A 27122-nucleotide genomic window follows, 5' to 3' on the forward strand; every position below is an offset into this window, starting at 1 on the left:
TGTCATATATTTGTGTTTCTGAGTGTTGGAAAATTGTACTTATTTTAAATTTCAGGAGAAGGGGAGTGATGGATACATGTCAGTGAATGGGGTGTGGCACAAATAAAGTTGTAGAGGCCTGTGACGTGACCGTGGGGGTGGGGTCAGGGGAACACGTGGGCCATCCTGATCAGAGCATAGCGCTAGTATCGAGGTGAGGATGATTGCGGTACCGGATTGGTAGGACTTGAGCGTCCAGAACAGGCAATGGGGGGACAGCCGTTGAAAGCTTGCTGAGTAGGGTGTATCTTTATGAGGGGCTGTGTCGGGCGGATTCGTGGACTGAGCGTGAATGGAGATGGACGATTGCTCACGTTCGGGTGAGAAACGTTAAGAGCGTGAATCGAAGTGGCCATGTTAAAACAAAGGAATGGAGAGGCATCATTGACTGGCCTCGGTGGTGCATAAAGGCTGTAAAGGTGGGGTCCATGTATGCAAGTGGGGTCAGTAAAGAGTCTCCTTCAGTCATTCCCGGCGGCCCTTTGCCTCTGTGCAGGTCGTGCAGTGCAGGTACGGGTGCTGAGCTAGGGGTGTCGTTAAGATCGAGGACTGAGGGGCCAGTGCCTGCATCACAGCCGAGCAGCACCTGTTCTCCCACTAAGCCCCTGTAAGAGCGGGCAGAGCTGTGAAGCTGCCCTGTTCCTCCCCCATGCCAGCAGCTGCCCCATAACTGGAACTAGTTCTTAGTAGGGGATTTTCCATGATGAGGGTGGACAAGTTGTGACTTGCAGACCTGAAGTTCAGCCTGGAGATAGGAGCTGGAGCAGAGGGCCTGGGCAAGGCCTCACCAGGTGGCAGGGCACTAAGCTGACCAGCATGCTGCAGTTGCCAGGGGCTCCTTGCTGGCAGCAACTACAGATAGAAACTGGGGGACTTTGAGAAGCCAAAGCCACATTCTGACCCTGCTTTAGTTTGTGGGAGGGCGCGGAGACACCTAACAACAACAACAACTAACAACAGCAACAGAATCTGGGTTAGTTGTCCCTACCCAGAGCCCCATGGCACACGGACTCAGTTGAGTCATGGGCGTTTCTCTGTGGAGCCGAAGGACTGGCAGTTTGACTCCATCCAGAGGTGCCTTGGAAAAAAGGCCTGGAGACCTACAGAAAATCAGTCATTGAAAGCGCTGGTGAGCACTGGTCTAGCCTGACCCGTGGGGCACTGGCCTGAATCGGAATGGTAGTTTGGCTTCATGTCTTTGGCGTTCCTCTGTAGCAGTGGTTCTCAAGTTTCCTAATGCCGTGACCCTTTCACACAGTTCCTCATGCTGTGGTGACCACCCCCCCCCCCACCACCAACACCATAAGATTATTTTCGTTGCTACTTCAACACTGTCATTTTGCTACTGTTACGAATCAGGCAACCGCTGTGAAAGGGTCATTCACCCCCCCAAGGAGTCACGACCCACAGGGTGAGAACCGCTGCTCGGTAGCCTGCCTTGGCTGTTGGGATCGAAATGGCAATAGCCATGTGACACTGGGAATAGACTGGACTGAATTTCCCGACAGCCACACCTGCTTCAAAAGCACTGACAGCATGCTGTTCTCTGATGTTCCTCCTCTGCCCGCCCGTCCCTCCTGACTCTCCTGGAGTTGCTCGCTGCCCTGTCCCCTCCCCGCTCTGACGGCCTGTCTGTCGTCTGGGTGAGGTGCTGGGTGCGCCAGCCGGAGGAGCAGGCTGCAGGGGTCTCACCCTACTCCCTGAAGCTGGTTTGCCTGGCGTTTGTTTTTGAGGAACGAGACTGGTGAGAAGACTGCTGTGTGTTTCGCCCGCCACACAGGGCTGTCTTTGGCATCCCCGGAGCTGTGGTCGCGGGAGGGATGGCGTTTTCAAAGCACAATGACTTGCTTGCTGTCAAGCCGCTGCTCGCCTGCACCCCGGGGCCCTCCATCTTGTCTTGCGTGCTGGCCTCTCCTTTCTGGGGCAGGCTTATTTACGGAGCCATGGCAGAAGTAATCTCACCCCCCCAGCCCCGTGGCCTGGGCCTCCCTGGCCACTCTTAAAAATAGCTCAGGACGCTGAGGGACAGTCGGGGTCCGGTTACCTCCCTTTCTGGGTCTGCGCTCACCTCACCGCCAGCATTTGGTGGCTCGGTCCTCCACAGGGGATTGGGGAAGCCTGTCAAAGCCACTCTGGCCCAGAGCGCTGAAGGAGAGGTGCTGCCTGGGCGGGGGGGAGGGGAGGGGTGTTATAGGAAATGGGAGGGTCTTCCCAACTATCTTGAGGCTAGTTGAGTGGGAAATCTCAACCCTGGGAAGAAGCTGTCCATAGAGAGAAGGCCTGTCATCGTGGGCCACCAAGTTCATGGCGGCCACTGATTTCCCTACCTTACCCCATCCCTTCCCCCAAGTGGCAAACCCCGAGCAGCAGCGCATAGATAGCCCTGTTTCATGTGTGTGTTCCCTCCCGCTCTCTGCCTGTCCCCGTCTGCGTCCTTGGAATCAGCCCAGCCAAGGGGCTGAAGCTGAGCCACAGTTTGGCCTTTGGTTCCAGTGTGGCGGTCATTCCTGTTGACCTTGGGGCGGCCTCATCCTGCATTAGACTTGGGCTATGTTCTGGTGTGCATTTAGGGAGGACAAGGCCGCTCCTTCCTACCTCAAAGGGATGCGGTGTGATGGATTCGTCAGGTTGAGGGAAGTAGTCTCAAGGGCTTCTGTCTCTGAAAACCATAGGCTGAAGCCCTGCCATCAAACCTGTGTGGTGCATGCGTTCACGTGGGGCTGTGGCACGTGAGGGAGCTGCAGGTGGATGCCTCTGTGTGGGTGCCTGCAGGTAGATGTAGTGGAAGCCTGAGCATGTGTGTGGCTTGTATGTACGTGCGTGTCAAAGGCATGTGCACCTGTGTGGGGCACGTGGGCTTGTATGAACTGGAGGTGGGTGGGAGAGAGCGCTGTGCAGAATGTGTGCATGCAGATTGTATGGGATGCTCTCTCTCACGGCTCACCGCTTGTTGCCCCTCCTGTACTGTGACTGCCTTGGGGCCCCCTCCCTCCCACACGCTTCCTTTCTATGAAGGCCCTGGCCTCCCTGCTCTGCCTTACAGACTGGATCTTGGGGACCTCTCAGCCCCCGAGGAGATGATTGAATATCGGGTAGGTACAGATGGCTAAATTAAGGCTGAAGGAAAGGCCCAGGGCATTTCAGGTCTCCCTTCGCTTTCCCTCTTCGCTCCTGACCCGGCCCTGCCTCCAGTCGCCTTGTAGACTTCTCTCTCCTGTTGTGTGCACAGTATTGCCTCACTTTCCTACATCTGCCCGGGCCCTCGCTCACCTGTAGAACTCTGCTCGGTCTCCTGGTCTGTGTTTCTCCCTTTGCAGCTGTCTCTCTGTGGGAACCCTTCCATCTGCCTCCAGGTTCCAGCTGCAGTGTCCTTTCACACCCCAGTATTGACCTGAGTCTCCCACTTCCCTACCCTGCTTCTTCTCTGCAGTGCCATGTCTCCCCCTCACTGTCATTGCTACTTTAATATCTGTCTCCCCTGCCCGAGGATAAGCTCTGTGAGCCCAGGGCCGCCTCTGATTCTCCTGGTGCTTCGAGAAGCTCCTGAGCCCGTTGGGGCTGTGCATATGGGAATCAATCTGTCATGAGTGAAGGAGCGACAGTGGTAAACAGATGGCCCAGCAGGGCCTCAGTGGCCCTGGCACCGTGTTCATCATCGAGGTCCTCTGGGCTGGGGCAACACGCTACTCTGGGCAGCTTGGTTTGTCCTGGGATCCCACGGGAGACCTGGTCTCAGAGAGGACAGAAGCAAGAGCTCAACTGACTAAATCTGTGTAGCTGAGAGGCCGCCTCTGTGACGAGTAAATGTCCTTGGACATGGCTCCTGGGGTTGGTGGCGTCTGTGACAGATCTCTGTCCCTTGCTGATTCCTGACTCATAGCCTCTCCCATGTCCCCAGTCTCTTAACTCTAGATGGGGTCCTCGCCCCTTCCATTGGGTAAGGGGGGCTGCTCTCCCCAGCACACACACCCCACTAGCCTCCAGCTTCCAGGCGAGCCACTCCTCTGGGCTCCCACAGCCAGTGTTTGGCGGGCAGCAATGACAGAGGGTGCGGTGCGGCAGCGTGTTAGAGTTAGTGTCTCGCTGTGACTCACATCTCCACCTGCTGGTCGTCCGGAGCCATGCTGCCTGCAGCTCTCCATCCGCCGTTGCTGCTGCTGCTGCTGCTGCTGCTGCTGCTACAGCTGCAATATTTTATAACGCATGTCCCAGAGACCCCCGGTCGGAAGCATGTCCAGGCAGATGACACGCTGTGCCGTTTCCAGAAAGATCTATTTCTGCCAGATGCTCCGGATAAGTTTCCCCTGAGAAAGAGCCCACGAGGGTGGGGAGCTAACCCTCTGATTGTGCTGCTCTCCCCTCCACCCCAGGGACCCTTCCAGGAAGACTGAGGCAGGCATTGCTGCTGAGAGCCTGCTGACATGACATCGGCCACGGAGTTTGCAAACGAGGGCAACCAGCCGCCGTACAGCCGGATCAATGCCCGCTGGGATGCCCCGGACGATGAGCTGGATAATGACAACAGCTCCGCCAGGCTCTTTGAGAGGTCCCGGATCAAGGCCTTAGCAGGTACCGTTCGGGGCCAGGGCACGGGGCCAGGGCAGCCTTCTCGATAAGCCCGAGGTCCACTCTCCTCCCACTTCTGGTGACTCCTGTGTGTGCGGGGGTGAGCCCTGGCCGGGCGTTGATGCAGATGTGTTTGTGTGGCTTGGAGGGCCACAGTCGGAAGTAAGAGAAGGGTTTGATGAAGGAGTGAGTGCCTTGGGGGGCTGATCAGTGTGGCAGCCGTGCTGAGGATCTGGTAGTTCGGCCTGCTCCCTGCCCGGTCCTAAATGAAGGAATCCTTATCCTGCCTACCAGAAGAAAAGAGCGATTGGAGACCAGATTCAGAGCAGATGACATCCTCCCCTCCCGGCCTCAGAACTTTCATCCTTGAACTGGAAGTAGATTTTTCCTTATCGGGTTCACAGTGGATTTTAGGGGTGCGTGAGAGAGAGAGAGGGGGGAGAGAGAGAGAGAGAGAGAGAGAGAGAGAGAGAGAGAGAGAGAGAGAATCTTAAATCTCCTGTAGAAATGGCTATCGCTTTTCCTCCCCCTACTGGCCAAGGACTGACTTTGATTCTTGGAATTTTCCCCCAGCTCCTGTGACTTTGGCCTCCTTGGAATATGACCTGGGATAGTAATAGTCTGACCCTAACCTAGTCGTTGGCTGAGAAAGACAATTCGGGCTATAGATTGGTGTAGGTATGAGGTCTTTTCCTTGGTCCCCAGTTATTGGATCAGAGCACCCTGGTTTCTCCCTCCTTGATGCCTCCCATCTCCGCCATGGAAGCAAGGTGCAGCCTCTCTGGAGAGATCCCGCGGAGTGACTGCCCCATCCTTCCTAGCCAGACCAGAAACTGGCAGCATTTTTCCTCCACCTTCCCTCCAGTCCTCTCCCACTGACCTGGAATCTTTGGCCTTTCCCCTGGAAATGTTGGGGCTCCCCTTCTTCCTTACAGGGATGCGGGAGTCTCATCCTGCTGGCCACGATGGAGAATCTTGGATCTCAGCAGCCATACTTCCTACCCATCTACCGATAACTCCCGTGTCTTCTTCCTTCCCCTGCTCCCAAGTGCTCCCCATCTCTCAAGCTCCCTCTTCATGGTCCCTGGAGGGGCCACAGCACAAATCCCTTGGTTTTGCTGACGTGAGTGGCCAGACTTGGAACCCTTGGCTTTACCAGTCTAGTCTGGCTGCTCCCTTTTCACCTGGCTCAGCTGGTGTGACAGGGTTCCCCAGCTGGTCATGCCCCAGGTGGTGTAGGTGGAGGGAGAGGAAACCATATTCTATCAGGTTCATCAGAGGTCTGGGGAAGGGGAAGGGGCAGTCTTCTGCCTAAGAGTCCTTTGATCTCTCTCCCAGTTACCTTCAATTCCATTTTAACACTCAAGTCTTGTCTTCCTCCCGTGTCTACAGCCAAGGCCCTGTGCTAGCCGTGAAGGTGGAGAGGAAAACCACAGAGCAAGCAGCCCAGGCGCCACCTCTGAGGACTCTGTATTCTATTAGGGAAATGAACTGTGTTCACTCTTAATTAGCATGAGTGGAATTGGAGAACTGGAGGAGAGGCAGGGACGATGGGGAAGTAGATTGTGGAGGAGGTGGCCCTGGAGCTGGCCATTGGAAGGTGCCTATGTATCTGATAGGCAGATGACATCAGAGTTTCTCCTTGCCCCGTAGCTGCCTGGGAAACTGCTGGAAGTTGATGATGACAAGCCCAAGAAGAGCCCATACAGGAAATGTAAGGGTCGGTAGTAGGTTGATCAGAAAAGGGCCTCCGCAGTTCCCTTGTTGTCAATGAGCTGCCATCATGAGGACCACCTGGCCCAATCCGGCATCACCCCATGCTCGGTTCTGGATCTGACTGTTATCACCCAACCCTTGTGATCCATTGTGTTTCAGTTTTTCCTTCAGTCTGTTTCCATCTATATATTTTTGTCGTTGGGTTTTTTGGTTGTTGTTGTTTTTCAATTTAATCTTTTTATTTGGGGCTCATACAACTCTTATCACAATCCATACATACATCAATTGTGTAAAGCACATTTGTACATTCATTGCCCTCATCATTCTCAAAACATTTGCTCTCCACCTAAGCCCCTGGCATCAGCTCCTCATTTTTCCCCTCCCTCCCCACTACCTCCTCCCTCATGAACCCTTGACAATTTATAAGTTATTATTTTGTCATATCTTGCCCTGTCCAACATCTCCCTTCACCCACTTTTCTGTTGTCCATCCCCCAGGGAGGAGGTCACATGTAGATCCTTGTAATCGGTTCCCCCTTTCCAACCCATCCTCCCTCTACCCTCCCAGTGTCGCCCCTCACACCACTGGTCCTGAAGGGATCATCCACTCTGGATTCCCTGTGTTTCCAGTTCCTATTTGTACCAGTGTACATCCTCTGGTATAGCTGGATTTATAAGGTAGAATTGGGACCATGATAGTGGCGGGGGGAGGAAGCATTTAGGAACTAGAGGAAAATTGTATGTTTCATTGTTGCTACTTCGCACCCTGACTGGCTCGTCTCCTCCCCAAGACCCTTCTGTAAGGGGATGGCCAGTGGCCTACAAATGGGCTTTGGGTCTCCACTCCGCACTCCCCTCTCATTCACTATGATAAGATTTTTTTATTCTGATGATGCCCGATACCTGATCCCTTCAACACCTCGTAATCACACAGGTTGGTGTGCTTCTTCGATGTGGGCTTTGTTTCTTCTGAGCTAGATGGCTGCTTGTTTACCTTCATGCCTTTAAGACCCCAGACCTATATCTTTTGATACCCGGGCACCATCAGCTTTCTTCACCACATGTGCTTATTCACCCGCTTTGTTTTCAGTGGTTGTGTTGGGAAGGTTTGCATCATAGAATGCCAATTTAATAGAAGAGAAAGTATTCTTGCATTGAGGGAGTACTTGAGTGGAGGCCCAATGTCCTTCTGCTACCTTAATACTAAACCTATAAATATATTTGCGTATGTACATGCCTTTATTTAGATCTCTATAAATGCCCTTTGCCTCCTAGCTCTTTCCTCTCTTTCCTTTGACTTTCCTCCTGTCCCACTGTCATGCTCAGCCTTCATTTGGGTTTCAGGAATTCCCCTTGGTTTCCCTCTATTTTTGCTGTAGACTCTCCACCACAGAACACACACCGATTCAACCGTTTCTATAAGCACAACTCTGTCCTCGGTGTCCTCTGCTGAGTGCTTTTCCCCCCGCGCACATAAACTGGTCCCCAAGTTTCCTTTCCGAGTGGCTGTGAGTCTGATCCATCCACTGATAGTTCGTTGGAAGCTTGGGAGGTGCTGTTAGAAAAGTGCTGGGCGACTAGCCCTAACCACGGGGGTTCAAATACAGCAGCCTCCCCGAGGGAGGAGGACTGGATCATCTGCTCCTGTAAGGATGTACCGCCTTGGACGGCCTCCCTAGAGTCGCTGTGAGTTGGAATTGACCAGACGGAAGTGGGTTAGGTAATTCTTTCGAGCACTACCTTGATCAAGGCAGGCGCTCTTTTACTCATCAAGCTCGGCTATTGTTTGGTTGCGGAGCCCTGGTGGCTTAGTGGTTGATGCCTCGGGCTGCGAACTGCAAGGTCTGCAGTTCAAGACCACCAGCTGCTTGCTCCTCAGGAGAAAGACGGGCTTGGGCTTTCTACTGGAGTAAAGAGTTACAGTCTCAACAGCTCACAGGGGCAGTTCTACCCTGTCTTATAGGGTCGCTCTGAGCCGGCTTCCCCATGGGAATCAACTCAATGGCAAGGCCTTTTTGTGAGTATTGTTTGACTTCAAGAAGACTTCTAGAGATATTGTTTGTTCAATGCTTAAGGATTATCTCGGCCTGAGGTGATCTACAAAAATGGTTTATTACTCATTGGACCCAGAAAACCCCACAAAATCATGCAAATCGAGAGGGTTGAATCTCGGGTCCATTTTAAGAACACCCTTGCAACTGCCCATCAAGTGGGAGCAGATCCAGAAAGCCAAGAAATATTTGGGGAGGTCACTTTGCAGAAGCCGTGTGTGCCCTTCTGACCTAACAGTGGTGGAACTGGTGGGTGAGATGATCCTTATTAAAAAGGAACAAATTGTTCTTAAACCAGAAAACGAGTCTGCACAGAAGAAAAAGATATTCCCAAAGAAACTGAAGAAGCAAAACCTATGGTTCAGGAGGAAAATAAGCTTAAAATCAAAGATAACAAGAGTTAAAGCAGGGGAAAAAACCCAATTTTTTTTTTTTTTAAAAACAAAGATTATCTCGGGGGCATAGTTCTGGTTCTCATTTGGCCTCAGTGACCCCAGAAAGTCTAGATTGCATGAGAATTTTAAATTTTGTCCCATGCGTTCTTTTGTTTGGCCAGGGATTCTTCTGCAAGCTCTGGTCAAACTGTTTGCGGAGGCACCCCTAGGATTACCTCGAGCTGATTTTCAGCAATAGAATTCCTGACCTTTCTTCCTAGTGTGCCTCAGGCTGGAAGCTTCCCTGGGGCCCATTCAGCATCATAGCAATAAGCAAGGCTCCCCTGAGGACCAGCGGTGATCTGTTGTCCTGCCCGGAGCATGCATCCCTCAGTGCCCTCCACCCTGGCTCGCAGGCAAAGGGGAAGCCCCTCAGTGTGGCATTACATGGCCGGGTCTTGTCGGTTCGGAATTTCTGGCTCACAAGGAAGCATTTAAGCTTTAGGTCTAGTTGAGATTTTTTTACATAAACAAAAGCCTAAGCAGCTAGTTGACTGCCTGTCCTCTCCCGAGGGCCCGTTCAGATAGCGAGTGGTAGTGGCCCAAGCTTTGAGACCATCCAAAGTAGAGAGGCTGCTTGGCTCCTTTCTGTGGGTGAGTGGTGCAGGGGAGGGGAACGGAGCATATTAGTCTTCCTTAACTTTAAATCCTGGCATCTCTCTCTTCTGTGCGATCCTGGGCTGCCTTAGACATTTAGGCAGGAACTAGCCTTTTCAGTGTCTAGGGAATATTCACACCCCAGGGAGCAAAGGTCACACTTGGTGGCCATGACACCTCGACTCTCCCCTCCTGATGAGTATTAGAGCATGGGAAGCATTCGCTGCATTTCCCAGAAGACGATGGGGTTCCCCTTTGAGGGCATGTGGGGCATTGGGCTGGTGTTTTCTTTTGTGGTCTTAAGGCAAAGAGAAAACTGCCACAAGGCCTGCATTTAATTCCAGGATTAAATGTAAATTAAATTCACACCACTGCTATACAAGACCCTGATTGAATGTCTTCTTTTATAAAATGGAAGCAGTGGTACTTTCGAGAAGAGGCCGTGACGCCCAACACTGATAGGGTGCGTCTGTGTGTTTTATTAACAGTGTTTTATTATTGTTGGTGAGTGGTCCATTTTATTACTCAGGAAATTGTCCTGTACGCACTTCCTGTCCTCTCTCCCAACTCCAAACTTCCAAGATCACTAGGTCATTGGCTCCGTTACTGTGATATATTCCAGGATTTATTTCTGTCTTCTTAAGTCCCACCCCGCTTTTCTATGAAGGCATTGGTTGGAAGCAAAAACCAGAGACCAATGGAATTCATCTAACACCTGAACGAGCAGGGGTGCCCAGGTGTCTTTCTGTGAGGCTGCGCAGTTCAGGATCCTGAGTGGACGATTTAGGGACTCCCAAGACACCAAAGGGTCAGCACCTCCTCTAGGTCCTTGTCCCTCCTCTTAGAGACCCGCGATTGGAAGACTTACATTGTTGTCAGCTGCCATCAGTCTGCCCGCACTCATGGCAAACCCGGGCACAACAGGGTCGGAGTTTGGTGATCCATAGGGTTCTCATTGGCTGGTTTGTGTTTCTTTAATCATTTTATTGGGGGCTCATATATCTCTTATCACAATCCATACATATACATCCACTGTGTCAAGCACATTTGTACATTTGTTGCCATCATCGTTCTCAAAACATTTTCTTTCTACTTGAGTCCTTGATATCAGCTCTTCTTTTTTCCTCCTCCCTTCTAGCCCCCCCTTCATGAACCCTTGATAATTTATAAATTGTTATTTTGTGATGTCTTACACTGTCCGACATCTCCCTTAACCCACTTTTCTGTTGTCCGTCCCCCAGGGGAGTAGGTTATATGTAGATCCTTGTAATCAGTTCCCCCTTTCTACCTCACCTTCCCTCCACCGTCCCAGTATCACCACTCCCACCACTGGTCCTGAGGGGTTTATCTGTCCTGGATTCCCTGTGTTTCTTGTTCCTATCTGCACCAGTGTACATGCTCTGGTCTAGCCAGATTTGTAAGGTAGAATTGAGATCATGATAGTGGGGCGGGGGGGAGCATTTAAGAACTAGAGGAAAGTTGTATGCTTCACTGTTGCTAAACTGCATTCTGACTGCCTCGTCTCCTCCCTGTGACCCTTCTGTAAGGGGATGTCCAGTTGCCTACAGATGGGCTTTGGGTCTCCACTCTGCACTCCCCGTACTGTTTTTTTTAATTATTAAAAGATCATTTTATTGGGGGCTCTTACAGCTCTTATGACAATCTATACATCAATCGTATCAGGTATATTTGTACATATGTTGCCATCATTATTTTCTAAACATTTACTTTCTATTGAGCCTTTGACATCAGCTTCTCTTTCGCCCTCCCCTCCTGTGACCCCTTGATAAATTATAAATTATTATTATTATTTTCATATCTTACACTGACTGATATCTCCCTTCCCCTACAGTTTCTGTTGTTTGTTCCCCTGGGGTGGGTGGTGGCGTCTATGTATTGATAATTGTGATTGGTACTTGCTTCCTCCCCTTCTCACCTTTCTCCTACCCTCCTGGTACTGCTACTCCCATTCCTGTTCCTGGATTCCGTGTGTTGTGAGCTCTGAACTGGGGTCATGATATTGGGGGGTGAGAAAGCCTCAAGGAACCAGAGGAATGTTGTGTGTTTCATCCATGCTGTACTGCACCCTGGTTCACTCATCCCTTCCTTGTGACCCTTCTGTGAGGGGATGTCCCATTGTCTCTGATTGATTTTTCAGAAGTATGAAATACTTGGCTGGGAATCGAACCTAGGTTTTCTGCAAGCATTCTTCCACTGAACCACTGCTCTATTTAATTAATTAAACCTGATCTTTTGTACCTCTAATGCAACTTCTTCTGAGCTGAAAAGGAGGCACCTGAGTCTGCCTTTCTTGCCATTCCCAGCGTCTCCTCCCTGAGCCCAGATGAGCAAGTCATCTGGGTATTCTGCCTGAAAACTACAGACAGGAGACCCTTTTCTTAGGTGTAGCTTCAAATGAGTGGCCTTTGATCAGAAGCTACAGCTCAGCCAGACCAAAGGGACGGCAATGGGGGTAGATGGGTAAGCAAAATGCCATAAAAGGCTCCTTCACGGGATCGGCTTGACCTTGGCAGTGCCAAGGGGTCCAGCAGGTGTATTGGCCCCACAGATCCCTGAGCAGATTGTAGCTTCTTAATGCCAGCCTCCAGTCTAGATGGATGGCCCTTCTTGGGGCGGAGGTGGGAGTCGTCCTGACCTTTCCCCCTGCACCTGGGGCAGTCCACCTCTGCTTTGATGCAGGCACATTTCTACTTTGGGGACCTCCTTGGAGGGATTCAAGAAAGGGGGGCAGTGAATGGCTTAAGAACCTAAACCTCCACAGGTCCTGGCCTTCATATTTCCCTGGGGACCCTCCCAGTGCCTTCTTGCCACTCACACCCCTTTACAGGGATGTGAGCCTTGCAGGGAAAGCTCTGTGGCTGTGGAGATGGAGATGTGGCTGCAGGCGTGTGCTGCAGAGGATCTACCAGTCAGAATGCCCCATAGCCTCCTTCTCCTCATCCAGAGGAGACAGTTGCCTGCCTCTGCACACTCCTCTCCCCGTGGGTCCAACCCCCCCCAGCGGGGAGCCAGGTCTGAGGATGCTGCCCACTGGGAGAGGAGGGGGATCTAGAGATGCCCTGGAAAGATGCTCCCCCAGAGAACTCCTGTGGGTCAACCATCCTCTCACTTCCTCTCTTCCCCCACCCCCCACCCCCCAGGAGCCTGTGCACATACCTGCGCATCTCAGCAGGCTGTGGAGACCTGGAGAAAGGCCTGCAGGGAGGAGGATATGAGCATGCTTTCTCTCAGTCTCTCTTCTGCCCTTTGGCTTATCACACAACTAGTAAAATATCGATTGGACAGAAAACTTCCTCTTAAAGGACACAAAACCGTGCTGTCCACTCTGCCTTGGGCTTTAAATTGGAATCCATGTGATATTTCAAACTATAGGTAGCTTTCCTTCCTGTGTTGTCTCTTTGTAGTCGTCTACCCAGATGAGAGAGGAGGCTGAGTGGGGAGGCTGGTTGAGAACAAGTTGATACACGCAGTGGGGCAGCAGGTGCATGGAGAGCCGCGTCCCTGTCCTGCTCTGAAGCGCACAGTTGCTGCCACTTTGATCTATGACCAGCAGCTATTCATCGGAGCCTGGGGCAGTGACCCTCTGACCTGCTGCCCCCAAGACCTCCCCAGAGAGGGCAAAGTGTGGCCACGGCACCTCCCACACTTGGCTGGCCGAAGGGTTCAGGGTCTGCTGAAGGGCCTCTGTCCCCCACTGGATGACGCTGGTCCCAGATGCCCCAGTTTCCAGGAAGGTTGTGCCCCCAGAAAAGAGCAGAATTTCACCCTGGTGTAGGGTACTGGGCATGGGTGGGACTGCAGCTTCTTGGCAGCCTGCTAGGTGGACAGATTCAAAGACAGCTGCCGGAGACCAGGCACCAGTGTTGGTGTTTGGATCGCCTCTCCCTAGCTACCTGTGAGACCAAAACAATGAATAATGTCCACAAGAAGGTATCATCAAGGGGAAGGTTTGTCCCACCAGTCCCCCCCTCCCCCGCTGAGATTTCAAAACATAACATGGAGTTTGATTTAGAGACTATATGTTGGGAAAATATACTATTTGTGTATTTGTGGAAACACCTGTCATCATTTTAGTGTATGGTGGGGGGGGGGGGATCACTGGATCAGCTGGTTTCTCTTGGAAGGCACCCATTGTGCAGTGTCCCCTCCCCCTGCTCCTAGGCAGGCCACTGCAACAGAGACAGCATCAGGGCCCTGCCCTCAGGAGAGGCCGAGGTGCCACCTGCACTGTGCTCTTCGCAGCTCTCTGCTGCTTGGGACACGCCACCCTCTCCCGTGCTTCCACGTCCCTCTTCCTAAGAAGTGTTCTTCCGCAGTGACGAGTCTTCACAGAAGACAGCTGTCCTCCTTCCGTGGCTGACTGCTCTCCTTCCTCGTGAAGATGCCTTATCAAATATTAATACACAGAGGTTAATAATAAGACTGTTCCCTCCTTGTGGTGCGCTCTGAGGAGCCGTGTTAATAGCCTCGTCCATCTCTGGGACACTCCCATGGACTCTCGGCCCCGCTCTCAAGGGCAAGCTGACACCAGGCCTGAGCCTTGCTAGGGGCTCCAGGCCACAGCGCCCCCGTCTCTCCGCCCGTGGGCCCCTGCACACTGCTTGGCTGAAGAGCCACCCAAGGGTGCTGTTTGTAGCGCATCTGTCGCAGTGGCTTGTTTTCCTCTTTCACCGTGTCGTTGGGAAAGGCTGACGGGGGGCTGGGAGCAGCCAGTCTCTGGGAGCATTTCCCTTCAGGCCCTTCAGCTTTTGGACCCCAGAAACGAGACGAGACAGAGAACCTCACTTTATAGTCTGGTGAGAGACAGTCAGTCACATCACATGGGCGTTTCTTTATATATACGCACCCATGTGCATGATGACTTATTATGGGAAATGCGCTGAAGAAGGCTTGCCGAGTGTGTGTGTGTGTGTGTGTGTGTGTGTGTGTGTGTGTGTGTGTGTGTGTGTGTGTGTAGGGTATGAAGCCCTGGTGGTGTCGTGGTTATGAATTGGGCTGCTAGCTTCATGGTCAGCGGTTGGAAACTACCAGCCACTCAGCAGGAGAAAGACAGGGCTTTCTAGTCTCGTAAGAGTTACAGCCCCGGAAACCCACAGAGGCAGTTCTATCCTGTGCTATGGGCCACTACGAGTCGGCGTTGACTCGGTGGCAGTGAGTTTGCTTTTTCAATCATGTATAAAGTTTACTCGGCTACGACATCCCCAAAACAACCCGCTGTCAAGCGGGGCGTCCTGATGGCGTAATGGGTTAGGCCTTGGGCTGATAACTACAAGGTTGAAGTTGTCCTTGGGAGAAAGATGAGGCTTTCTACTCTAGTAAAGATGTATTCTGGGAAACCCACAGGGGCAGTTCCACTCTGTCCTACAAGTCACTGTGAGTTAGACTTGACCTTTTGGCCATGGACTGGCTTGTTCAAGGGGGTGGGGGAGTTGGGGCTGTCAACTTGATCCCAATTGATGGCGACCCAGTAAAGCACAGTGGAACGAACGCTCTCCGGAAGCTGTAACTGTGTGGGAACAGACAGCCCTGTCTCTCTCCCTTAGCACAGCTAGTGGCTTCTTCCACTCACTGCGCGCACACACACACACACACACACACCCACACACACACAGACACACAACACAGACACACACACACACACAGACACACACCCACACATACACACACCACCCACACTCACACAGACACACACACACAGACACACACACACACAGACACACACACAGATACACACACAGACACACACACACAGACACACACACACACACACACAGACACACACACAGACACACACACACACACACCGGGGCTCCTCTGTAGGTTGAGACTTCTCAGAGCCAAATCCTGGAAAGAAAGGCAAAGAGGAGAGAGAAGCTAGGCAGGAGCCAGACCCTGGGGGAGTTTGTGGTCCGTGAGTATCCATCATGGTCCTATCAAGAAATAGTATGAACTCCAAAGGGATGGCTGAGGAGTTTAACGAAGGGCGTGTTTGCAAAAGCGTGGCAGGCTTGGAGAGACACAGTGAGGGAGCTTTTACCAGGGAGAGCTGTGGGGCCTTTTGACCTGTGCTGTGGCCCCGGAGGAGGGGACGGGCTGCAGGCCCTGCAGTGCTGCCTCTGCGAGGTAAGTGACAGAGTTAGCCCTGACTTCAGTCGGGAGAGCAGATGATGGATAGATGTGCAAAGTCCAGGAAAGAGCAGATGGCTGGCGACCCAGCCGGGTGACCCTGTGGGAAAATGTGGTCCCTCCTATCCATAGCATTCTTTTGTCCTCAGGATGCTATAGTAGCCTTGGCCTTGGTAGGTGACTGTGGCCAACTTGATTTTCCACTCTGGGCCTCAGTTTCCTCCCCTGTGACTTGAGGGACTTGAACCAGACGATGACCAGGACCTATCTAGCTCCGAATGACTGAGAAGAAGCCACCTGCCAGGGAGCACTGTCAGTGTGCCTCTCAGCCCCGACGAGTGACCAGCGGAGCTCTGGTTCCTGGCTTGGGGGAGAATTTCGACTCTTTATAGGCAACTGGTGGGTTCTCCGAGGGTCCCCGGAGCTGAAACAGACCGGGGCTAGCTCGACTTGTGTGGCTCACATGCTCAGTGAGTTCCTCTCTGTGAAGCCACCACCTGCGTGCGTGTGTGCGTGGGCAGTGCACCTCCTGTGGGCACAGCTGCTTCATGTTCTGGAGACCTGGACCCACCTCACCTCCTTAGGCCAGGCGCCCTCAAACTACGGCCCGCGAGCCACATGCGGCCCGCCGAGGACATTTATCCGGCCCGCCGGCTGTTTTTGTCCCATTTGTTTTTTAACTTCAAAATAAGTTATGTGCAGTGTGCATAGGAATTTGTTCATAGTTTTTTTTTTTAAGAAATACTATAGTCCGACCCTCCAACGGGTCTGAGGGACAGTGAACTGGCCCCCTGTTTTAAAAGTTTGAGGACCCCTGTGGGTTTAGGCCCTCCAACCACCCTGTGGAGGAGGCAGGAATCGACAAGGAAGGAAGTTGAAATCATCATTGTGGCTGCAGCACTTCACCTAGCAACTTGTCAGGTGGATCTGTCCAGGATCTGCCGTCTTTTAACGATGGCATGATGGGCGCACCCTACAATCTAGTTAACCAGCTTCTCCGTCTTCTACTCTGGTCACTTTCAAAGTCAGTCTTCCCCGTCTGACAGGCTTTCTTGTTGCCCCTGCAGATTGTGAAGAGCCCCCGTGGGGCTGTGGGTCAGGCACCAGGGCTGCCAAAGGCAATGGAGAAAGACGGAGCTGTCTGCTCCCATAAAGCATGACAGCCCCAGAAAGCCCGCTCGGGTCGCTGTGAGCCACAGTGGACCCTGGGCATTGGGTTTTAGGAAGCATCTTCGAGGTTCTAGCTAGATTACAAACCTCAGGGGCAGCAGATTCTGTCGCCATACCAGTGTGGTCAAAGGTGATTCGGGGAGCAGAAAAGTCCTGCTCAAACTAGTTAGAATCAGACGTATGCTACCCACATGACTTATGGTGTGCCCATCCCCCAAGGGTCTGTCTGCCTCTCTGCTAGGCTTTCTAGTGGATCGCCATCTGTGAGACCGAGGTTTGTCTCAGCTCTCTCCTGCGGGAGAAGAGGGATCCCAAGTTGCAAACCTACAAGAAGCCCGGCATTAAATTATTTTTTTCAGACCCCAGTCCAGGCTAGTTGTCCATGGGCCTCCCGTGGTGCCCTGGTGTGTGTGTGTGTGTGTGTGTGTGTGTGTGTGTGTGTGACTTCATTGAGTCAGTAAAGACTGAACTGATCGTGGGGATGGAGCAGGACCACGCAAGATCACTGTGAGTGGGAACAACAAGAACAGCCAAGGGGTGGTGACTGCCCGTGTCCTCCAGAAACTTCTCTGTGGCTTGCCATCCGCTGTTTATCCCCTAGACTCCGTGAGCTGCGCACCCTCTTTTTCTTAATGACCTGCATCGCCTTGTTATGAAAGCAATGCTGTTCCTTTCAGTGACTTTGGGAAAATATAGAGGAAGCAAACAAACACCCATGTCCCCCTGCAACCTTACCACCCAGGCCTAAGCACACCCCGCTTGAGTTTTTCTCTAGGTCTGTCGATGGTTCACAAAACGAAGAGCCTGGATTTTCCTGGAAGGTGATTTCATCATCTGCATAATGGCTTCATTGACGCTATTTTCAGGGGCTCTGTGTCCACTTGGACCAGGTGACAGAGGATGCCTGCCCCCTAGCGTTTTGTCAGCTGCCCTCTTTATGGGGTCTCTTTTACGCCGGCACCACCCCCACCCCCCCGCCCCGTAGAGCGGCTGGGTGGGCTTGAGCCCCAGTCATTTCCTTAGTGACCAAGCTCTCAATTGTGTGCCACTGGGGTCCCTGCATAGCCTCATAAAGGTACTCGGTTCGTTCAAATGTTTCCTGTGGTTGAATGTTAAGTCGCTCTCGATTTGTGAGGGCAAATCCACCCCCCAGCCCCACCCCCATGGAAGTGGATTTTTTTTTGAGAGCATATTTTTAGCCGAGCGAAGAGGGAGAGGCTTTAAGCACTGAAGTAAATGTTACAGGAAGCCACCGCAGGAAATTAGGTGGGCTCCAAAGAGAAGCTATTTCACCTGGGCCACTTGGCTTCAGACCTCACGGAAACGAGCTCCAATTTTAAAAGCAGCCCCACTGGGGACTTTAGACAGCCAACTTCCGGGATGGCCCTGACATCGGAGCGGAAACAGGTAGCATTGTGGGTGGGACCAGGGCCCCTGTGCTGCTGGCCCAGAAGGGAGGAGGCAAATTGAAGAAAGAGCTGAGAGAGAAGGGGGCAACACAGGAAAGGGAAGGGAATGAAGAGCCTGGGTCCCGGCAAAGAAGAATTTAGGCTTTAAAATCCTGAAGGAAACCACATGCCACATGATTCCACTTATATCAGATATCCAGAATAGACAGCTGTACAGAAATAGATCAATGGTTGCTTAGAGTTTAAAGTGTTAAAAAAAAATAAAGGTCATTTTGAGGACTAAGGTGCGCCTGACCCAAGCCATGGTACTGGCTCTCGTGCACGTGGGAGTTGGACAGTGACTAAGGAAGATGGAAGGGGCATTGATCCCTTTGACCTTTGGCATTGACAAAGAACATGAAATGGACCGTGGACTTCCAGAAGCACAAACAAATCTGCCTCAGAAGAGTGCAGCCCGAGGCTCCTTGCAGGCAAGGAGGGTGGGACCTTATCGCACTTACTTTGGATGGGTTATCCGGAAGGACCCGTTCCTGGAGAAGGGTATCGTCTCAGTTAGGGTGGTGAAGTGCAATGCGTTGGAATGACTCTATCTGTGCCTTTATAACTCCCACCAAATGACTGGGGGCGGGGAGAGACCGTGAAAGTAGGGTATGGGTACGAAGCATTCATAGAGGGGACTGGGCAGTTTTACCATTCCACTGGGGATATAAGCAGAGAAAGAATCCTGGAACCATCCAGAACGAAGAGCCACCAGTCGATGGTGGCAGTGGAGGCAGAGCAGCAGGCAGCCCTCCTGGCCTGCGACGGCAGAGACGAAGGACCGCATGTCGGAGAGGCCAAGGACCAGACACTGCTCCCAGCGGGACAGAGAAGAGGCGCTGTGAACAAAAGGCCTGCGCCCTTGCCGTTTTGCAACCTGTAGGCACCCTTAGTAAGCCCTCAATCGTGAGACTGGCCTGTGAGTTCTCTGTGGTCGTTACAACGCATCGAGTGCCGTGGGAGGAGGGGCGGCTGGTGTCAGAGTAAAGAAGGAGGATGGAGGCTGGAGGCAGGCGTGACCTCAGTCTTAGGACAGGCAGCCTCGGGCAGCTGTGGAGTTGGCTTTTCCTTCCCCTTTGTGCAGCCAAAGGGACTCGGCTGTGGCCCCGTGCGCCATGTCTGCCGTTATCCAGTGCTACGATCACGGAAACCCCACAAATAAGGGGTTTCAAGAAGGAGCGGTTCATTTTCTCACAACCCAGGACGCTGGAAGGAAAGCTGCATTGGGGTGCCGGCCCTCGGGGAGGCTTTTGGCGTTGGCGATGAAGAAAGGCCTTTGTTTCTTCTGAACTTCTGCTTCTGAGCAAGCTCCGTGTGACTTGGCGTGTCTTCCCCAGCTCTGCTTGCTAACTCACTTGTTTCATCTCTTTCATATCTCAAAAGAGATGGACTCAACATAGGTGGTGGTGGTTAGGTACCGTGGCATCGGTTCCGATCCATACCGACCTGGTCCTGGGCCATCCTCACAGTTGTTCTTGTATGTGCACCCATCGGTGCAGCCACGGTGTCAATCCATCGTGTTGAGGATCTTCCTCGTTTGGCTGCCCTCTGACTTTACCAAGCATGATGTCCTTCCCCAGGGACTGGTCTCTCCTGACAATGTATCCAAACAGGTGACGAAGTCTTGCCATCCTCATAGCCGAGTTGGCCCCTGTCTGTACTTCTTCCAAGACAGATGTGTTTGTTCTTTTGACCCTACACGAATCCCACCTCCTTAGCCATCATACAGGCAACTCTTTCCCAAAGGTGATGACAGCCACAGGCGGGGATGTTAGGAGCTGCAACACGTATTTTGGAGGGGACACAATTTGATCCATAACAGATGTCATGCTGGATAGAGGGTGGGTGGAAAAGGAGACCTCAACAAGATGGATTGATACAGCAGGATGGAGCAGGGCCAGACAGTGTTTCATTCTGTTGTGCAGTTGTGTTAGTCCAGGTAGACTATTGAAACAAATCCATAGAAACTTGCGTATAAAAGAGAATTTTATATCAAGGGTGATTGTACATTAAGAAAACATCCCAATCCAATCCATTCCAAACCCGTAAGTCCAATATTAGCCCATATTCTGATACCAATCTACAAAGTCCTCTTCATACTCCCAAAACACATGTAATGACACTGAATACGGGACAATCACAGGCCAGTGGGTAGAAAGTCTTTGGAGCTAGTGGCATTGTAAGCATCCCGGCGCTCGCAAGAGTCTCCACGTGGCCTCTTCAGTTCCCAGGGCATGGGTCTATCAGCAGAGTGCCATGTGTCTTGTCAGTAGAGTGTCTCAGGGAGTGAACAGAGAGAGAGGTGTCTCCTGCCTCCAAGGAGGAAAAGCAGCAGTTCCCAGAATTCTCAGGAGAAGACCATGCCCGCACAGAGGTCGCATTGGCTATCTCCGGATTAACAGGCTAGTCTCCACCCCTTCACTCATAATCCTCTCAAATTGACACCAGTTTATGTAACTACCACAATAGTCCGGTTGCTATGAGTCTGAACCAACTTGACGGTACCTAACAGCAACAGACTGGGCCATGGAGGAGGGTGATGGGAGTGTAGAGAAGTGAGTGCTAACGGGTATTGAGGGGGGCTTCACTTTATAGGGGAGTCCTAGTGGCGTAGTGGTTACGTGTTGGGCTGGTCACCATAAAGTCAGCAGGTTGAAACCACCAGTTACAGTCCCCAAAGTTCACAGGGCCGGTCTGCCTTGTCCTATAGGGTTGCTAGGAGTTGGCATCGACTTGAGGGCAGTGAGTTTGTTTTGTCTCTCTGGCGTGATGAGCGTGTTCTGATACTGACTTCGGGGATGGTGGCACATGCCTGTAGATAGACTGAGATCCCTGGAGTTGTGCACTTGAAAGGGGCGACTGATGTGGTTTGTGCATTATAGCTTCATCACCCTGGAGGTTTTGGTGTTGAAAGAAGGACAAACCCCACCGGAAATAGAAGGAAAGCCTCAGAGAATAGAGAGGTGGAGGGCAGGGAAAGGACGGGACTCACTGCCCGGGGAGCTGGGGGCGAGGATGCCTCTCACCTCAGAAGCCGCTCGCTTTCCCCTCCGTCTTGCCTGTGGGCTCAGATGGCTAAAGACGCTTCTGACTTTTGCCTGGTGAACACTCCCTGAGGCAAGGAAGCACGACTGGAAACCGGAATCCTAGAGAGAAAGGGAGAGAAGCCGAGCCTCATGTTGTCTTGAGAAAGCGAAAAGTGGATCTGTCTCTGTGTGAATACGTAATGGGCAGAGCCAGCGGGAAGAAGTCCAAAGATAGGACAGGACGAATCATAACACGCTTCTCTCCCATCTGGCTCCTCCAGACGTCGGCGGTTTTCCCACAGTCAGCCATGCTGTCAGCGTCTCCCTTTTTTGTCCACATGTATTTGATGCACATCTAAGCAGTGATTTCTTGGTTTTTCCCAGCTTTAACTAAACTAAAATAACCATATCCTGTTCTACAGCGCTGCCATGCTGTGTGCTCTGTACTGTTCACTCGTGTATGTCACTCAGTGGCCACATCATGGACTTCATCTACCTCTTATTGATGGGCATTTTGATTGTTTCTCATCTTTTGCTGTTCCAAAAGGACACGGTGAATAATCTCGCATGTAGGTTGTCTGGTTAATGCACAAGAACATACAGAGAGTAAATAAAACGTGCTACTACAGAAGGCTGTAGATGACACCAGAGCCCCAAATCCATTCACAGCACATACCACCTTCCCGGATTAAGCCTCAAGAGCAGGGATTCTCAACCTGTGGGTCGCGACCCTTTTGGAGATGAACAACCCTTTCATAGGGATCACGCAATTCATGACAGTAGCAAAATGATAGTTATGAAGTAGCAATGAAAATAATTTTATGGTTGGGGGGTCACCACTACGTGAGGAACTGTGTGAAAGGGTTGTGGCCTGAGGAAGGTTGTGAACCACTGCTCTAGAGGATCCCCCCTGACCACTGACCAGGATGGGAACAGCCTTGCTATCAGAGTGCTTTGGGAAGTGGAGTAAGGCTGATGTCATTGAGGTTAAAATTGAACACCTTATCATTTGTTCTCCCTTTCGATGCTTTTTAAACTTCTAGTTTTTATTATTTTCTGCTTTCTTTTGGATTGAGGTTGGTTTTTTTGTTTCGTTTTCTTTTGTTACAGTGGCTGGGGCAGAGGGTGTATGTGTTTCTTTATATGAAATCCAGCATCAGTACATCTATAGAGATGGTAACTGTATTAATAGTTTCTTAGAGTGATGGCAGGGGAAATGGGGAGCCAATAATAATAAGTACAAGAATGAAGAAATTTTCTTAAAGCAGATTGCGGTGATTATACAACTCTGTATAATGTGTATAAACCATTTAATTGTAAGGTATGTGAATTATATACCAATAAAACTATTTCAATATTTTTAACGTACTGCTACAAAGTCATAGAAACCTTTACCGGATCAAAATGCGAAGCTCTGGTTTCTCCGCACATCCTCTGTGTAGGTCTACACACTTTCAAAGGCACTGTGTGCCTCTCTCTAAGCCCTCCCCGAGGAATTCTGCGCTCTGCCCCTCACCCCGTGTCAAAACACCAGTTCTGGCATCCTCAAGAGAGCCAGGCAGTGTCATTTTTCCATGTTCGTTGAATTTTGGTGGCGAAAGGAAGTCTGAAGGGACAAGATCAGTTCTGTAGCGCAGCTGGGCTGTTTTCCCAACATAATTCTCCTAGGATAACCTCAGCTGCCCTTGAACAAGCAGGTACATTGTTACGTTGGTAGGAGGGGAAATTCCTCAGCCAAACTCTCTTTGCTTTGTCCTCGCAGATGCAGTTTTCAATTTTTAAAAAGAACTTTTTCATAATAAGCTCCCGTGATTGTCCTATATCCTTCAAGAAAACAGATTCCGTTTACCCCTTTAAAATGTAAACCAAACAAACAGAGCAGCTCACCAGAACCTTCTGAGCTGATATTTCTGTCTGGAATATTTTTAAATCATTTTGTTAGGGGCTCATAAAACTCCTATCACAATCCATACATACATCAATTATGTAAAGCACATTTGTACATTCGTTGCCCTCATCATTCTCAAAACATTTGCTCTCCACTTAAGCCCCTGGCATCAGCTCCTCATTTTCCCCCTCCCGCCCCACTCCCTCCTTTCGTTCCCTCATGAACCCTTGATAATTTATAAATTATTATTTTGTCATAGCTTGCTCTGTCCCACATTTCCCTTCACCCACTTTTCTGTTGTCACTCCCCCAGGGAGGAGGTCACATGTAGATCCTTGAAATCGGTTCCCTCTTTCCAACCAACCTCCCTGTGCCCTCCCAGTATCACCACTCACACCACTGGTCCTGAGGGGATCATCCGCCCTGGATCCCCTGTGTTTCCAGTTCCCATCTGTACCAGTGTACATCCTCTGGTCTAGTCAGACTTGCAAGGTAGGATTCGGATCGTGACAATGGTGTGTTTGTTGGGGGTGGGGGTGGGGGGGGTGGAAGCATTTAGGAATTAGAGGAAAGTTGCATTTTTCATCTTTCCTACATCGCAACCTGACTTGCTCATCTCCTCTCTAAGACTCTTCTGTAAGGGGATGTCAGGTGGCCTACAAATGGGCTTTGGGTCTCCACTCTGCACTCCTCCGCTCATTCACTATGGTAAGATTTTTTGTTCTGATGATGCCTGATACCTGATCCCTTCGGCACCTCATGATCGCACCAGCTAGTGTGCTTTTTCCATGTGGGCTTTGTTGCTTCTGAGCTAGATGACCGCTTGTTTGCCTTCAAGCCTTCAGGGCCCCAGACGCTATATCTTTTGATAGCCAGGCACCATCAGCTTTCTTCTCCACATTTACTTATGCACCCATTTGTCTTCAGTGGTCGTATCAGGGAGGTAAACACACAATGATAGGATTTTTTTGTTCTTTGATGCCTGATAACTGATCCCTTCAGCACCTTGTGGTCACACAGGCTGGTATGCTTCTTCCATGTGGGCTTTATTGCTTCTGGGCCAGATAGCTGCTTGTTTACCTTCAAGCCTTTAAGATCTTTTGATAGCCGGGCACTATCAGCTTTCTTCATCACATTTGGTTGTTCACCCTCTTTGTCTTCAGCGGTTGTGTCGGGAAGGTGAACATCATAGAATGCCAGTTTAATAGAAGAAAGTATTCTTGCATTGAGGGAGTACTTGAGTGGAGGCCCAATGTCCTTCTGCTACCTTAATACTAAACCTATAAATATATGCACATAGATCTATTTCCCCATTCTCATGTATAAATATATTTGCATATGTACATATCTTTATCTAGACCTCTATAAATACCCTTTGCCTACCAGCTCCTTTATCTATTTCCTTTGACTTCCCTCCTGTCCCACTATCATGCCCAGTCCCACCAGGGTTTCAGCAATTCCTCTTAGTTACATTACCCTTGATCATGCCCAACCAGGCCTTCCACACCCTCTTCACCACTGATTTGGATCGCTTGTTGTTCCCTTGTCCCTGGGTTTATTAACACCACTACCTTTCCCCGACCTCTCCTTCTCTCATGTCCCCATGGAACTATCGGTCCGTTGTTTTCTCCTCCAGATTGTTCATCCAGCCTATCTTATTTAGACAGACCTGTGGAGATAATAACATGCACAAAAACAAACAGAGCAAAACCAAGCAACAATATACAACAAAACAACAACAAACAAATGATGAAAACAAAACACAACAAGAAAGAAAAGCTTGTAGTTAGTTCAAGGATCATTTGTTGGCCTTTAGGAGTGTTTTCCAGTCCAGTCTGTTGGGGCACCATGCCCTGGCCCCAAAATCCACCTTCAGCATTCCCTGGGGACCTCACTGCTCCATTCCCTTGCTGTTCTGTTGCACTCCCTTAGTGTTTTGCCTCGGTGTGGCGGGATCTGATCAGGTGCAATTCCCACACTGTGTCTCTGGTGTTGTCCCCTATAAGGCTATGGGGGTCAGTGAGGGGCATCATGTCTCATAATAGGGCCGGCCATGTGGTCCTCTCTGTGGACTGACTGCTCTAATTGGGAAAATCGACCTCATGGCCTGGTGGGCCATGCTGTGCTCCACTCTCTCCTCCTCCCCCTTCATCTGCTCCCGTGTGCTCCAATCAGATATGTCCTTCCGGAGCTGTAGATTCTATGCTGTCCTTTGAAATAAATTCTTTTGAGGGGAGGGGCAGGTGTCCACTTAGTAGTTGGTGTTGGGGCCGGCCCCTGTCTGGAATATTTTTAACTGGCCCCGCAGATCCCCTTAGAAGCCACTGTTGTGACTGAACCTTACTCTCTGGATCATATTGGCAAATCCAAGACTCAGTGCCGATGTACTTCATTCCATAAAGTTGTCATCGCTGGCTTCTTTGAGCTAGCTGATCTTGGCACCATTCTTTCAGCATCCGTAGAGCAGAACGTTTGCTGAGGCCAACACATTCACTTGAAACCAAAAATGGTGAACCACATGAGAACTCAACTTCAGTAACTATTGTTATCAAGGGTAACTTAATGATCTTCTCCCACTCCCAGTTTCTGCATTTCCACCAGCGTTCCTTCATCCAGCAAAGTCGCTGTTCTTCCCTCGGTTGGGCTCACCTTTGAGCTCTTGACCTTCCTAAAAAAATTTTTAATCCATCTAAAGGCTGTTGTTTTCTGTGGGGCATTTCCTTAAATTAATTGTAAAGCTTCAGTGATTTGAGAAGATGTCTCCTTGCTAATAGTCCTGATCCCAACATTGTTTGGTTTTTTCCTGCCACCAAAAAAGTGCACTTGTTTTTGAAGGCACCCTAACAAGACTAAGGCAAGTGAATTACCGAGAGAACTTGTCTGTAGCTCTCCACTGATCACAGAGACATGTTTACACACATTTTGTTTATAATAAGCTTGTATAAATATGAACTGGAATACTCTTTGACTTACCTTCGAGATGTGGAATTGCTGGGTCGAAAGCATGTGTATTTGTGGCTCTGATTGCTATTTCCAGATGATGTAGTGGGTTATGATTCGGGCTACTAACTGCAAGCTCCGCAGTTTGAAACCACCAGCTGCTCCGTGGGTGAAAGATGAGGCTTTTTAGTTCCATAAAGAGTTTCAGTCTCAGAAACCCACAGGGGCAGTTCTATTCTGCCCTATGGGTTTTCTGAGTCAACTCAAGGACAGGGAGTTTGGTTTGGAGTTTCCATAGAGGTTTACCTCAATGTACCCCCTCTTCAGGGACATATGAAGGTTATGTCTACACATCGTGACCAACAAGTTATTTATTTTGGATCTTTGCCCGTTCGATAAGAAAAACATAGTGTTTGGGTGTACTTTTTACCTCTGGCTCTAATTTTTTTTAATCACATGTAGAAGAAAGCGGAGAGAAATATAAAATGAAAACATCACCTAGATTGTTAACATTTTTGTAGTACAATATTTGCCATACATCTGTTTTGAGACTTGAAGTATTTTAAAGTAAGCAGATGATCTCATGACCTGTGATTATTTCAGTATCATTCCTGGTGGTGCAGTGGTTAAGTGCTTGGCAGTGGCATGAACCAGCAGCTGCCCCCCCAGAGAAAGGGTCTGCTGATCTGCTCATCTGAAAGTTGCGGCCAAGACAAGGTTCACTCTGCAGCACACAAGCGTCATGAGTCATGACCTAAGTCATGATTTACTTAGACATTAAGTAAATCAGTCCTTGCAATCTTATTGTGTAGGTATTTTCCCACTTTGGTTTACTTTTCATATTGTGGTTTTTCCTGCCCACACAATTCTTTTTAATGTAGATGAATTTTTTTCAATCATTGATTTTATGGTCTTTGGATTTTGTGTCATATTTTCAAAGGGTTTCCCTATTTTTTAAAATGCTTATTAAAAATTTTCCCATTATAAAGTAATTTTTTAAAACCATGATTGATTTGGGTGTGTTTATGGTTTCTATTTTTCCATTTTAACTTTTGACCCAAAATAAATTTATCCTGGGGTATGAGTTATGAATTCAACTTAA

General features: G+C 50.3%; 1 protein-coding gene across 1 annotated transcript in view; it reads left to right on the forward strand.

Annotated features, from left to right (window-relative positions):
* The first annotated feature begins 4454 nt into the window (after positions 1-4454).
* The window catches only part of SPTB (spectrin beta, erythrocytic), an 82578-nt gene continuing 59910 nt past the window's right edge, over positions 4455-27122 (forward strand). Inside the window, exon 1 of the mRNA XM_075531705.1 lies at positions 4455-4608. Within this exon, the coding sequence (XP_075387820.1) occupies positions 4461-4608 (148 nt within the window). The 5' untranslated portion in view covers positions 4455-4460. The remainder of the gene's footprint in view (positions 4609-27122) is intronic.

This window comes from Tenrec ecaudatus, chromosome 14 (assembly GCF_050624435.1).
Source record: "Tenrec ecaudatus isolate mTenEca1 chromosome 14, mTenEca1.hap1, whole genome shotgun sequence".
Taxonomy (NCBI): Eukaryota; Metazoa; Chordata; class Mammalia; order Afrosoricida; family Tenrecidae; genus Tenrec; species Tenrec ecaudatus.